Source organism: Falco punctatus (genome assembly GCF_963210335.1).
Source record: "Falco punctatus genome assembly, chromosome: 4".
NCBI classification, from domain to species: Eukaryota; Metazoa; Chordata; class Aves; order Falconiformes; family Falconidae; genus Falco; species Falco punctatus.
In genome coordinates, this window is record NC_137583.1 from 88,509,694 (window position 1) to 88,523,000 (window position 13,307).

At 40.3% G+C, this 13,307-nt stretch overlaps 1 protein-coding gene across 3 annotated transcripts in view; it reads left to right on the forward strand.

The window, feature by feature from the left end:
- Positions 1-13,201, forward strand: part of ADCY1 (adenylate cyclase 1) — a 149,752-nt gene extending 136,551 nt beyond the window's left edge. The window contains exons 17-20 of one of the 3 annotated variants that reach the window (XM_080382090.1): positions 366-464; positions 4,451-4,565; positions 6,157-6,281; positions 7,163-13,201. In XM_080382090.1, coding sequence (XP_080238216.1) covers positions 366-464; positions 4,451-4,565; positions 6,157-6,281; positions 7,163-7,501 — 678 coding nt within the window. In that variant the 3' untranslated portion in view covers positions 7,502-13,201. Of the gene's footprint in view, positions 1-346; positions 495-4,450; positions 4,566-6,156; positions 6,282-7,162 lie in introns of those variants that run through there. The other 2 variants (XR_013927333.1, XM_080382091.1) reach the window with 2 other exon arrangements.
- Positions 13,202-13,307: the final 106 nt, after the last annotated feature.

Sequence of the window (13,307 nt, forward strand, 5' to 3'; positions counted from 1 at the left end):
TTGACCATATCAGTTCTACCAAATTGCTATAGACAGAGATGATCTGTAGCAGCTCAGAGTATCTTGAACTGCCAAATAAAACAGTACTGTAAACTTCCTACTTAATTGTAGTTGGTGCTCACTGGGCTTCTCCAAAGTGCCCAGTTTGCATTTGTAGGCACATGAGTCTGACCTTAAAATCATCTAATACAGGGAGGAGTATTAAAATGCAAGTTAATGGTAGTTTTTTCAATGACCTCAAAATGGGCAAGCCTCAACTTATCAAAAATCATATGGTTTAATCAACTTGGACATATTATCTGATAACTACAGTTGCTTGTCTAAAATATTATGTAATATTTAACAGTTTTATGTTTTAAACAAAGCTTATGGACAAAGAATATTATAAGGACATAGAAAAGATCAAGACAATTGGAAGTACATATATGGCAGCTGTGGGACTCGTACCTACTTCAGGAACTAAGGTAAGAAGATTTTACATGACGGTCATCTGCGGAGGAACCATTCTCCTTCAATTTCCAGAGGAAGATGAAAAACACAACTAACTCTATGTGATTACAGATAACTTGTGTTAGTTCTCTACAGCAATTTAAATCTGAAATTCAAAGAACAGCTGTAGCTTGAAAGAAAATTGCTATCCTAGCAGTTGTTCATGTGGCTTCATTTGGGATTTCGTTGTCTACAGCTCTGGATTCTCTGCAAATTGCATATAAAGCTCCTAAGTCAGAGTGGTAGTGTTTTAAACCTGCTATCTTAAATGACCCTGTAAGATGTAGGGAAGGGAAGACTCTAGGTGTAATGAATTGCTGCAAAACTAACACAAGAATATTAACATGTGATTTTTAATTTTTTTTTAATTGAAAACTGTGTGCAACCTATAATCAAAACAAACAGCCTCTCCCAGCCCCCATCATGGACAGGAACTTAGTGCTAGGTACATTGCTGCACTTTACCCTGGTCCCTCCACATCAGCTCTTCTTTGTCTCCACTGTTAACGTTCTTTTTACGCCTTGAATTACTCAGCAGTAAAAAAAAGTCATTTCAGACCCACTGTTTCTGGGGCACAGTTCTTCTGTATCCTCATTACCGTTCCCAAGTGTAATTTCTTACCTTCAATTTGTGTCTTGGGACAGAGATTCCTTAGATTTGCCTGCAGCATCTGGAAAAGCAGGAAAAAAAACTCTGGACAGTATACTGAATGCATTGTATACAGAGTACTCTGCACATTAATATTTATATTAATAAAATTAACCTTTGAAAATTAATAATTATCAGTATGAGGAATATAATGAAAATTAAAGCAATCCATGCTCCTAGTCTGCCCAGAATGTCCAGGCACCTTTCCCCTGTTTTTATATGCATGTACGTATGTTGTAGAGAGGTATACTCATGCCTCTGGTTTAGCACTGCAAAATAACACCGAAGTAGAGGGCAAAAGCAAAAAGAGCCAGAAGCTGGCCTGTGAACTTTCTAGCCACAATTATCCTTGTTAAGTAAATAAAAAACAAGACCATACTGAAAACAACTGTTAGAATCATGTTGGAGTATATCACATGCAACTTGTTTTCTGGTCTGCAGGGTATTTACTACTGATGCTTTCCTTTGTATCATTCTTAGAAATCTACACATTACAAAAAAAGGTATTTTTAAAACTCTGTTTATGCTGAACTGTTTGACTCCTGGGTCCTGAGACAGGTACAAAAATTGATCCTTTGAATTTTGTTCAGTGTGATCTCAGGCAAACAGGCAACAGCATACTTGTGTGTCTGCTATAAATGCTCTTTGAACTATAATCCTGAAAACAAGTGTGTTATTGGGTAACTTTGGCAGCATACGTTCCAAAACCTAAACATGTTTATCTCTTGTATTTTATAGTTGCTAACAGAAGGGTCAGCTGAGTTAGCCCAGTACTGAAGATACCACTCTGAGCTTATGATAGTAATGAATTTTAAATCACTGCAGAAGGTCTTGTACAGGACTCTTGCCTTTCTCTGAAATCTTGGGGGAAATTTTGGTCTTTTCTGTACAGGTAGAATTTATTTAGCATTTAGTATTCCAGATAACCTAAAGATCATGTATGAAACAACCAATATTTTTTACTTTAACTTGGGGGTTCAGCTGTTCTGTGATCTCTTCCCACTGCTCGTGTGATGCAAACCAGTAGAAATTATTCACGTCCTCTTGGCAGTTTCCCACTAGGTCTTCAGCACGCAGCTATGTAGGAAGAGCCCAACGATCCTGGGCAGCCCGTCGTGCACAGGCGACCACTGCCAGCCATCACACAGTCCCTGGGCTGCCCTGCGGAGTCATATGTGGCCACGGGGATCCGTAAGGGACTCAGGTGCTTCTGGTCTCCCCTCTGCCAGGGGTGTCCCAGCTTTATCAGCCACCAGTTTCATACTAGGATTTGGACAAGAGCAGAAAGCAGTGGATGGGGTTAACTGTGCTCTTAACTGAGGATATTTACACACGTACCCTGATGAAGTTAAATATTTAAATCTCATCTTTTACAGGACTGTTGTTTTGCAGCTTGACTTCAGCAGGTGACTATAGTAAATGCCCATTGCCTCTGTCAGAGGGGGTTTGCTGTGGTGCTCTGGGCAGTCTTTCCAGTAACTATTCCTCTGATGTTTAAATAAATAATTGCTTGCCAGTTACACCATCAGGGCAGCACACAAACCAAGCTCTTTGTAGATCTTTTGCACAATATAAGTTCATTGTGTGTGTGCACTCCTTTGAAATTACGTCTGTGATTTCACCAGGGTCCTGACTTCATGGTGTTCTTCAGTGCACATTCAGAAGGGTTTGCCAGTAATCCTTCTGAGAGGCAGCTGTCACCTGCAGTGCATCCAGCATTTGTCACCAGTCCTCTCCCCTGCAACCCCGAGGGGCATTGCAGGAAATCAAAGTGTTCATCAGGCAGCAAAAAATTGAAGGATAAGGAATATAAAAAAGATCAGAGGATTAAAGAAAACTATACGCTCCTCCCTCCCTCCTCCAAGCATTCAATATTCTCCTTCTCTACTGGAAGTGTAGCCATCAGCTCTTTAAACTTAATTCTTGTTCTTCCTGTGTCTTGTTGAGGCTGGAAAAGAGTAGAGCTAGTTGACATTGGAAGAAGGAGAATGCCAGAGACCCAGGCAGGTAAATAAAAATATCCTTTGTAAAATTTGAGACTGGCCTGAGGATGACTTTCATCATTTTTTGTTAGCACTGTGCTCTTAATTGTTGTAAATTTCCTGGCCACATGAAGGAACCCTTTCAAGGAGCCTGAATAAAGCAAATAGCAACCTGTTTCTCAGATTCCTCAGTCACTGTCAAGTACTCCATTTATAAAATCTCACTATAGTGACAAAACCAGCCAGCTCTCACCTCCTGCCAGCTGCCACAGCCGTTTTGCAATACCCTACTGAAGCTAGATTGCCACTGACCCTGCATTTCTTTCACCATATCCTACCTTTAGCCCACTTTCACTTTGCAGATGTGTTCAAGAATTCATATTTATTATTCAACTAAGAGCACAACATCAGAGCAACCATATTGAGCCAGGTCAGTGGTCTATTCTAGTAACCTGTCTTTAACGAGCCAACAGCCTTCCTGGGAGAAGGGCGCAAGTTACAAGAAAAACATGCAAACCTCTCATTCCCACTTTCTAATGATACTCTGCTTAAGAAATTGTAGAGCTACAGATAATCTTTTTTTTACTGCTTTGTAGCAAATATTTCTTTCATCAGTTTGAGTAATTATGCTGGAATCAAGCTAACTCTTGGAATCCACAATATCCTCTGAAAATCAGTTCCACGGTTTAATTAGACTGAAGTTGTAAAGGTTATTTTCTTATGTTTGGGGTTTTGTTTACAGTTTGATACTTCAGCATTTCATTTGATCCCTTCTGGTTCTTTTGCTTTAGTTGGTTTAGATACTTTTTATAACAACTCAATTCAGCTTTCCTGGAAAGGAAAGAAAATAGGGGTGTTCTGCATCTCACAGGATTAAACCTAACAGGAATTTTGTCAATGGGAACAGCATGCACCCCATGGAGCTGGGAGCTAGCAATAACCCCAAAGGGAGAAGAGGGCAGAAACTATAGTTATTAATAATCATCAAGCGAAGTAGTTTTGTAAGAAAGCAGGTTATATTCCCTGCCACGCTCACAACAAACATCTGGAGCTCTCTAGCAACAGGACCACTTTACCACGGGAACTTTGCTTTCCATTCTTCCCAGAAATCAGAAACAGAGGGAAGGGGAAAAAAAAATAATAATTCAGTGCTTGAGAAAAGAATGCATGTGCTGGAGCCACCGTCAAAAATTTCTTTTTGCAAACAGCAGACTGGGTTAGGTTCTTTTCCTAAGCCATCCAGTCTGAGCTTTTCATTGTTTTTCACTTTGATGTTTCACCTGCCTCTCAGTACCCTACAAATCTAATGTCCAATACTATTTTGTTTCTAGGCTAAAAAATCAATTTATTCCCATCTGAGTACACTGGCAGATTTTGCAATAGAGATGTTTGACGTTCTTGATGAAATCAACTATCAGTCTTACAATGACTTTGTCCTACGAGTTGGTAAGTCACGCTTCTACCATTATCACACAAGCAGAACGTTGTTTGTTGGCTTTCCCTGTGCTGTCTGCAAAGGATTACCTGTCCTGCACTCATGATTAAAACTGAACAGTCTCCTTTAGCAGGAGAGTCACGTCCATGTAGAAGGTCAGCAGGCTGGATGGTGAGCATCAGTATTAAGGAATTACACTTGTATCCAACTCCAGTGTGTTTACTTAATCTACGCACCCCTAAAAGGAAACTGCACCAATAATTTTGTACATTATTAGTGTACCCAGTCTTGTGGCTTACACTGCTTTGCACTGCTAAACTGCTGAAAGCTGGGTCTGACTGTACTTAAAGCTATTAAGTTGCATCTGCAAAAGTTTTGTTGGCATTAAAATTGCAATAGGGGCTTTTTCTACATAGATGCCAAATCACCTTAACCAGTCCTGTTTTCTTCAACAAATCAAATCCTCTGGTCTTCCCAACATGAACCTTCCCATGCAATCCTTTACATGTTATTATGTGTCTAGGCGTCTCAGAGTCCTTTCTCCCAGCCTTAGAGAGCAAGTTCCCATCTTCCCTGCATCCCACTCCGCTCCAATGATACTTCCATGGTTCTCATTTCATTGTGTGTTCTAACACAGTGTTCTCCGGCTTCTTTCTCTATATATTTTCATGGCTGAATTGTGAGAATAGGCCAGACTTGGGGAAAAGTGAGGTTGCTAGTAGTGGAAGATTGAGACAGACCGAAGATATCAAGGGCAGCAATAGGAGAGTTATATATCTTCGCCCTCTTGTACATCCTAATAATTACCAACCCCAAATTCTCTTTGAACTCTGTTACAACCGGTCTTCCCAGGTTCACAAAGGAGCAGGAGATAAATGTCAAAGCCCCATCCTTCTGCATAACTTGCCTGGGAAAGCCCTTGCAGAGAACCTCATGCAGGTATTAGCATCTGCAGCTCTTCAGGGCACTCAGAAGAAGGAACATCCTCTTTTGTCTTCCAAACAAGGTGTCACAACCAGACATAAATACAGAATTGAGCCCTGTGGCTTCCCCAAAAAGGTGCTTGAGCCATTTTCACGTACCGTTGTCTTCTTCCAGTGTCTCCCTGTTCTGAGCCATCTAGTATTGACAACCAATATGACATGCTTCCCTTACCCCATTCCTCGTGTCTTCCAGGCTACTATTTCTGTTCCACTTGGAAAGCCTCCACTGAAAGGCTTTATATGAGCAACAACAGTGAAAGTCGTAGCAAACAATTAAAGATCTGTAACGGTTTATCCTGAACTAATCTACAGCTAAACCCTGCATGACCACTGCTTTCCTTCCTTTCTTAAAACAAACAAAACAAGAAAATCCACAGATAAGCTGTATTTTTATGTTGTCTGTCATATTGCATTTCCAATAAGATATCTCTGTGTATGTCCTCATTTTGTTTCTGAACCTCTTACAAACAGAAGTCAAATTAGCATTCACGTGTACTATGCCCTACGACCACAAAAATTCTAAGACACTTGTGTTAAAAAATATTATTTTGCAGGATTCTTGTCTCCCTTGGATGATATCCTGTAGTGTTTGAAACCAAACTCATTGTTTTGATTTTAGGTATTAACGTCGGGCCAGTAGTGGCTGGAGTCATTGGAGCCAGAAGACCACAGTATGATATCTGGGGGAACACTGTGAATGTTGCCAGCCGGATGGATAGCACTGGAGTGCAGGGGAAAATTCAGGTGAGTGCATTCTGAGACAGTTTTGCAAACTTCACATAACTCCTGTTTCTATATGTGGTGACCTTTTTGAGACCACTTAGAAAACACAGCCTCACTTGATCTCGTGGTTCTTATGAAAAGGGCAACGTTATCCAGATGATTCAAGCATCAGAGGTACAGTTGTTTTCCATTATCTATGCTTCACTGCTTGGAGGCAATGAAATCCTTATATAAATCATTTCCCGTCTAAAGAAACTGAGTTCTTGCTGCATTGCACACAGTTGGAGGCAAGCCTGGGAACGCCAGCACCGCATGGGCCAGTCCTTGTGCTGTAGGAATTTTGCCTGAATAAGGACTACAAGGGAAGGATCTATGTCCACTTACATCCTGCTGCATTTTCTGTAGCTTTAAAAATTCCTTGGACTCTTTGGATTAGAGAGGCTACACAGACGAAGAACATTGTTGTTCTGTTAGAGCTTGGCTGGAAGCAATGCTGCACCTCTCAATGTCTCAATGGACTCTTGCAGCCTTTTATCCAAAACACCTGTCTAGTCTCCAGGGATCAAAAGTTCTTCCGGAGTAAATTAACGTCACTGGAACTGATCCAGCTTGCAACAGCGGACAATTTGGTAACACATTTCTGTTGGACCAGAGCTTAATCTGGTCGCGTAATTATTCAGCTTAAGACCAGAAGTTCTTCTGCTTAGATTCCAGTTTGGTCAGTGATTTTTAATGCCTTAAGAAAATTCTGTGTGAGCCCCAGTGCAGCAGCAGGTGCTGATTCATTCTGCTTAGGCATATTTCATGCCAGAGAAGTACAATGGAGACGGGTGGGCCGTTCTAGGATTAATCTTGCATGAACAGGAAAAAACTAATAGGTGTTGTTTTTTTTCTGTCCTCAGGTGACAGAAGAAGTTCAGCGGATATTAAAAAGGTGCAGTTACGAATTCGTGTGCAGGGGTAAAGTCAGTGTAAAGGGAAAAGGTGAAATGTTGACCTATTTCCTGGAAGGAAAGGCTGATGGAAATAATTCACAAACACGGTCTTTAAACTTAGAGCGGAAAATGTACCCTTACGGGAGAGCAAACATTCAAACAAAACTGGGCACCAGCTGTCCATCGGTGTCCTCAGTTGCTAGCTTTACTGTAAAAGCTGGGCTTGGAGCAGGTCAAGCGTCTGCCACTCACGCAAATCAAACCCTGCATTACCTTCCTTCTGTGCCAGCTGTGAAGGAGGCATAGAGCAAAGGAGATTTGGTTGTGCCATTTGCAGTGAACCTGGAGAGCAATGGTTGTCTGAATTTTTACCAAGAGATCAGAGGTCATAGGCTGTGGCATTAACCAAGGACCACTACAACCCAACCAAAGAGAACTTGGGGACTGTGTAATGAACTCTTGGGATGGAATATATAAGGGCTAGAAATTCTGTTAGGAAAAGTCAAAATCTGATTTTCTGGAAACGAGGAATATTTTCTTGGCATTTTTAAAGGGTAAATGAAAAAAAAAATGAGATAAACGTGCAAGCAATTATTTATGTGTGTGTGTATATATATGTTTTAATCTATATATGCACATATACAAACAGTCTTACGTAGACTTAATAGAGATTTATAGAGATAAACATAAAAATATGTATTTATTTACACATCCACCTGCAATGACAGAGCAAAGAGATTTCTCTTTCTGTCATAGCTGGCATTGTTGGGTCTGGGATCAGAAAAGCTGCATTCAAGCATGGAGCGTGGGGCAGCTGGAGACTCTCCAGGGCTACAGCAAGAGTTAAAGAAACTGTGCTCCCAGTGCGTGAGTTAAAGCAAAGAGAACAGCGTTCATTGTGCTGTCAATGGCAGATTTATGACAATTAATGAAGATTCAGCTAATTGCTAAACCCTATGTATTTTTTTAAATTCTCTTTGCATGCTCCAAAATCTTAAAGTAAAAAAAAAAAATATTCCAATTCAAACGCATAACACTAGGATATGAAGTCAATAAACCACAAAACTTAAAGATTTGGCAGAAGAACAATACATATTCTTTCCTTTTTTTAAAAAAAAAAAGGGTGGTGGAATTCAGAAGTTGCTGCCTCTTCACAGGTCATTCGACTCTGTGCAATGCAGAGGACCCACCCGGCAAGCACAGCAATATGCTTATGCAATATAGAAACATTCCTTTATGTACAGTGCTGATTTTATTGAAGAGCAGAAGGATGGTGTTATTTCAGGCTTTTACAAACAGCACAGATCCTGTGGCTCAGCCCCTGGATTTAGCTTTACCTTTCTAAACAGCTCAAAGAATAGTCCTGTACCGGTGACAAACACGCCATTGCTATCTTGATGACATTTAGAGTTTTTGCCAACACAGTTTTATGTCTTAATTAATTTTTAAATTTATGCCACAGTTTTATTATATCTTGATTCAACCCGGGCTCTCTCTTCAAAGCTGTACAATTATAGAAAGCTATAATTCTGAGGAACAAACACAGTCCAACTTTGCCCAAATGAGGAGCACGCTGGTAGACATGCCAGGAGAGTGGGGCCTGCTCTTGATCTGCATAAAAGGGAACAATTTTTGACTGCTTCTTCCTTTAATGCAGCCCACACCCTATTGTTCATGGTTTCATCTTGAAACGCTGATCTGGATGGGAAATGTGGAGTGCAGCTCCGTCCTCGGACTGGCTGGAGGTCACCCTGTGGCATGACATGTGCTCTGCTGACAGGTGCCATGCTCTCTGGATGGGGATGCTCCAGCTGGCCAGCCTCACTGCTTTCCAAAGGAGAAGTAAAACTTTGCATTGCCCAACAACATGCAAAACTTCCTTTTAACTAAAACAAAACAAAACCAAAACCCTAACAAAACAAACCTGAAAAACCCACCCAGGACTTGCAGTAGTTGTCCAAATTGCACAGTAGAAAATTTAGGTGTACTAGATGTCATGTTTCCCTTTGGTGGGCTTATTTTATTACTGATTTCAGTGGCAAGCAATTCCCCTGCCATCAGCAATGGAGCAGTCACCATTTGTGTGAAAAGTATATGGACAAACACCCTGTCAACAGATGCAAATGGTTAAAGAAATGCCACAGCTGTTTCTGTTCTCCACGTAGCCGCATCAGGCTGCTGCGGGACTCCAGTGGTTAGCAGCAAGGTTTTCAATTAATTTTTATGTGCCCTGTCAGCTAGGTGCTTCATTACAAAGCTAGCAAAATCAGTGTGGTGATTAAAGTGACTATAAAAACCTGAGAATTGCTTCCTAACTGTGCTAGGTATATGCATCCTGGCTGGTCTGTGGAAAGGCACTGCATTACTTTATCAACCTAACAGCTATCCAGTTCACAGGTGTTCTTCCAGAATAAGTTAAATCTGATTTTAAGGCACTCAAAGCCATTTAAATAAATACATGTAGAGAATACACATTTAAAACAAAAAATATTTACATAATTAAATTGAGTATCCATGTAAAGCACACTATGTATTTATGTATTCTAGTAGGTTTGTAAATCATCACACAGGTAAGTTAAATATTTAACCAAAATGGAAAGCATTATGTGCAATAGCATTAATCACTCAGTTCCTCTCACAAAAAGCTGAAGTGACACAATTTTTGAATTGGTGAATTTGGTATCATTTCACCGATAATAATAAAACAGTATTTTTACATGTAGTGTAACAGCATCTTCAGATCCTGGCAGTACATCTGGTAGCATGTGAACACATAGACCAAATACAGCCATTGACCCACCTCAAAAGCCTAAAATGAAATTACTTCTTTGTTACTTTTTTAGTAGGTCCATGATACAGGCATATTGCCATCATTGCTTTTATCACTAAATAGACAGCGAGCAGAAATTAATTGCCCTCTGTGCTAATATTTTCTAGACTGTTCTCATTCCCAGACTTATTGCCAGCCTAGTCCTAGAGCAACAGCAGTGGAAGGTCACATAGCAAGGTAAATTTGGAGTATTCATTTTGATATTTTAGAAGATTAACAAGTGCTATAGAATTACTCCAAAGTTTTTCTAAGCCTGAGCCTCCTCCCCAACAGCCAAATGAGGCACATTGATTTTTGTAAGAAAATTTTCCATGTTGAATGGGAAGGACCAGACAGTCACAGTCCATTGTCAGCCTCTCATGTGGCCCTTTTGCAGGAGCTCTGTGCCTCTGGAGAGGTTGAGTGGAACAGCACAGCCTCTTGGTACTGCGGCCGGCATGCGTGTGCCAGATCACAGCATCAGTAATTGGAGTCAGTTTCCAGACTTTGAGTCCTACCGTTGACATTTTTCATATCTTCGTTGTGGTGGTTGTCGCTGGTTTTACTATGGGAGGGAACTATATTTTACTATGTAGCCCTGGACTGGGCAATACAGAATCACAAAGAAAGCTCAGCCGAGGCACAAATGAGTGAAAAGCCACATGAAAATGATAGGCAGTGCTCAGCAGCCTTCCCAACAGGGAAAACTAAATGCCCGTTGAAATCATAATATAATGAAGCTGTGCTCTTGCCTTTATGCTTTCCTCCCTCTTCATATCATTTCCCCCCATTTTCCTTTCCTGTGTACATTTGTTTTATTTCAGCTCTGGTGTGATAGCTTTAAACGACAGATTTAACCTCTCTGATCTTCTGCCTTCCTTGGTATGTTCATTAAGTTTTATACATGGAAAGAGGTAGTAGCAATATTTCCGATAACCCCGCAAATGCACATTTTCTGCCAAATTCGAGGAGCTTGTCATCAAATGTGGTTTTTTGGCAATTGGCTGAAGATAATACGTGGCCAGCTCCAATATCCCTGATAATCATCAGAAGGATTTCCTTGGATTTCTGTGGGATTTGGGTTGCGTCCGCCTTAATGCATGCAGTTGTCTTTCCTATCTTGCATTTATTAATCTTCTGGTCCAGCTCTGTAACTTTTGCCTGGGTGACCTTGCTGTAGCACCAGCGAGGAGTCGGTTCTGCCCCACAGTAACCAAAATTCACTGGCGTTTAGCCAAGGTCAGTAATTTGTCGCGTTGTGGCATTGTGGGCAGAATAGCCTCCCGCGCTTCTGGTCACTGCTCTGTGCATCTGTTAGCGTGAAACACTGCACAGGTAGGGACCCTACCACAGAGCGATGCCACTTCGGCACGCTGGAGTCTGTCAATAGCAAGCACAATATTTCACATCAGTTTGCACGTTTTCTCTTTCAGATAATAGTAATAATCAAAGTCTTTTGTTCTTTATATAAGGAGATACGTATCGGAGATCTTCAGACTTCGCTGTCTTGGGAGCAAATTTCAAAGGGTTCCTACACTACCTTTACCTTTAAATGTTTGGGTTTTTTAATTATTATTCTCCGCTGAGATTGCAGACTGGCATTCAGTTGGATTAGTGGCTAGATCTTTCCAAACATCTTCCATCTGCATTCACTAGAAAGCTATTTCATCCAGCCTGTAAGATGTGGTGGGTTTTTGTCGCTGCTTCCTGCCATGGCAAGTCATGCTCCCTTGTCTTCACTAAAACACGCGCCCGTTCTCCCTTGCTTTCTCTAGGTGAGACTGAGAGCCAAAAGCTTCAGCTCATTAGGGCTGAATCTGCATCCCTTAAGTACCCACAAGGCCTGCAGAAATCACCAGGAGTTTAGCATGGTTACGAAGAACAGGAGTTGAGCTTCTGTAGGCCAAGTTCTGCTTTGGGTTACAGCAACAGCTCATGTCGGTCCTGAACTGAGTATTTTACGGCACTGTAACCGAGAGTAGGTCATGCGCCTCAATCTCTTTCACGCTTTTGCCTGCAATTTATCTGTAAAGGCAAAAGCGAGTCCTTGGGAGTCACTGTTCAAAGGGAAACGGTATATGACCTGTGCCATTTCAGTGCTTTGAGGAGTCTGAACACACTAGTAAGTAGCGTGAATCATTTTCATGTGTTGAATTCTTGCTTGTAGCAGACACAAAGCATTTTCTTTACATCAGCAAGTTCGGATTCTGTACGTGTTCTGCCCAGGCAGGAGGACTATTTAGCCATAATGTTCTTTCGAGTTAGAGTTTTGTATTACAGTGAAAACCAACATTTTTTAATTTGTGATAAACCTGTATTATAATGCCTTATTTATTTTTAATCTTGTACAGTGTTATAAAACAACAGAGAACATTGGCCTTTCATGTATTATTCACTTTAAAAGATGTATTGTATTATGAAATTTTGTAAATAGTTTTAGCTCGGACAGGTAATTGCATGTACACTTGTATAAAAAGACGCAAAAAGGCACACTTTTAACAAATGTTAATGACTTTTGTAAGAGACATTTTACATGTGCATGGAGATTATAAATCTTTTGGAAATGGATGTCCTTTTGCTTTTCCTTGCAATCTACTGCATGCCACTCATGCCTGACTTCAGTAAAACAAAACAAAACAGTAAGTTTTCCTAAATGTTTTTGACATATCACTTCTGGCACAAAGTTAAATCCACTAGTTGCATGTGCGTTCAGCAAAGCAAAATCAAAATGCAAACAGCAAATAAAGAAGAAAAATAATTTAATGATTGTGATCTGCCAACCTCAGTGTTCCAAGATCCATACTACAGTATATGGAAAGTGTTATCAACATCTATGCTGTCTTCATAAGGTACCTTCTGGTCATTAGAAGCAATAAACTCTACTTACTGTAATATAAAAAGTAAGCAGATATTCTAGTTCATAATGGTGTAATATCTGACATTCAGTGGGTATTCTCTGATACTGCATTTGATGTAGTATTGTCATCAGGAAGGACCAAGTGTCAAATCCATCATTGCTGTATGCAGGTGCAACGCAATGGAAGGTAAAGGAGGTGAATTTGGCCCATTGATGTTACCCAGAGTATATTTCTAGTGTAGTAATAAGTTATTGTATGTGCAAAGTACACAATGCAAATAGATTGTTTCCCTAGATACATACATATGTGTATATATGTATGTGTATATATATATATATATATATAAAAAACAATTTGGTTGCCTTATTTTTGTTAGCTTTTTTCAACTTATTTTCCAAATAACTTCTATTGCTAAGCTGAAAGTATTTACCAGAACTATTTGGAA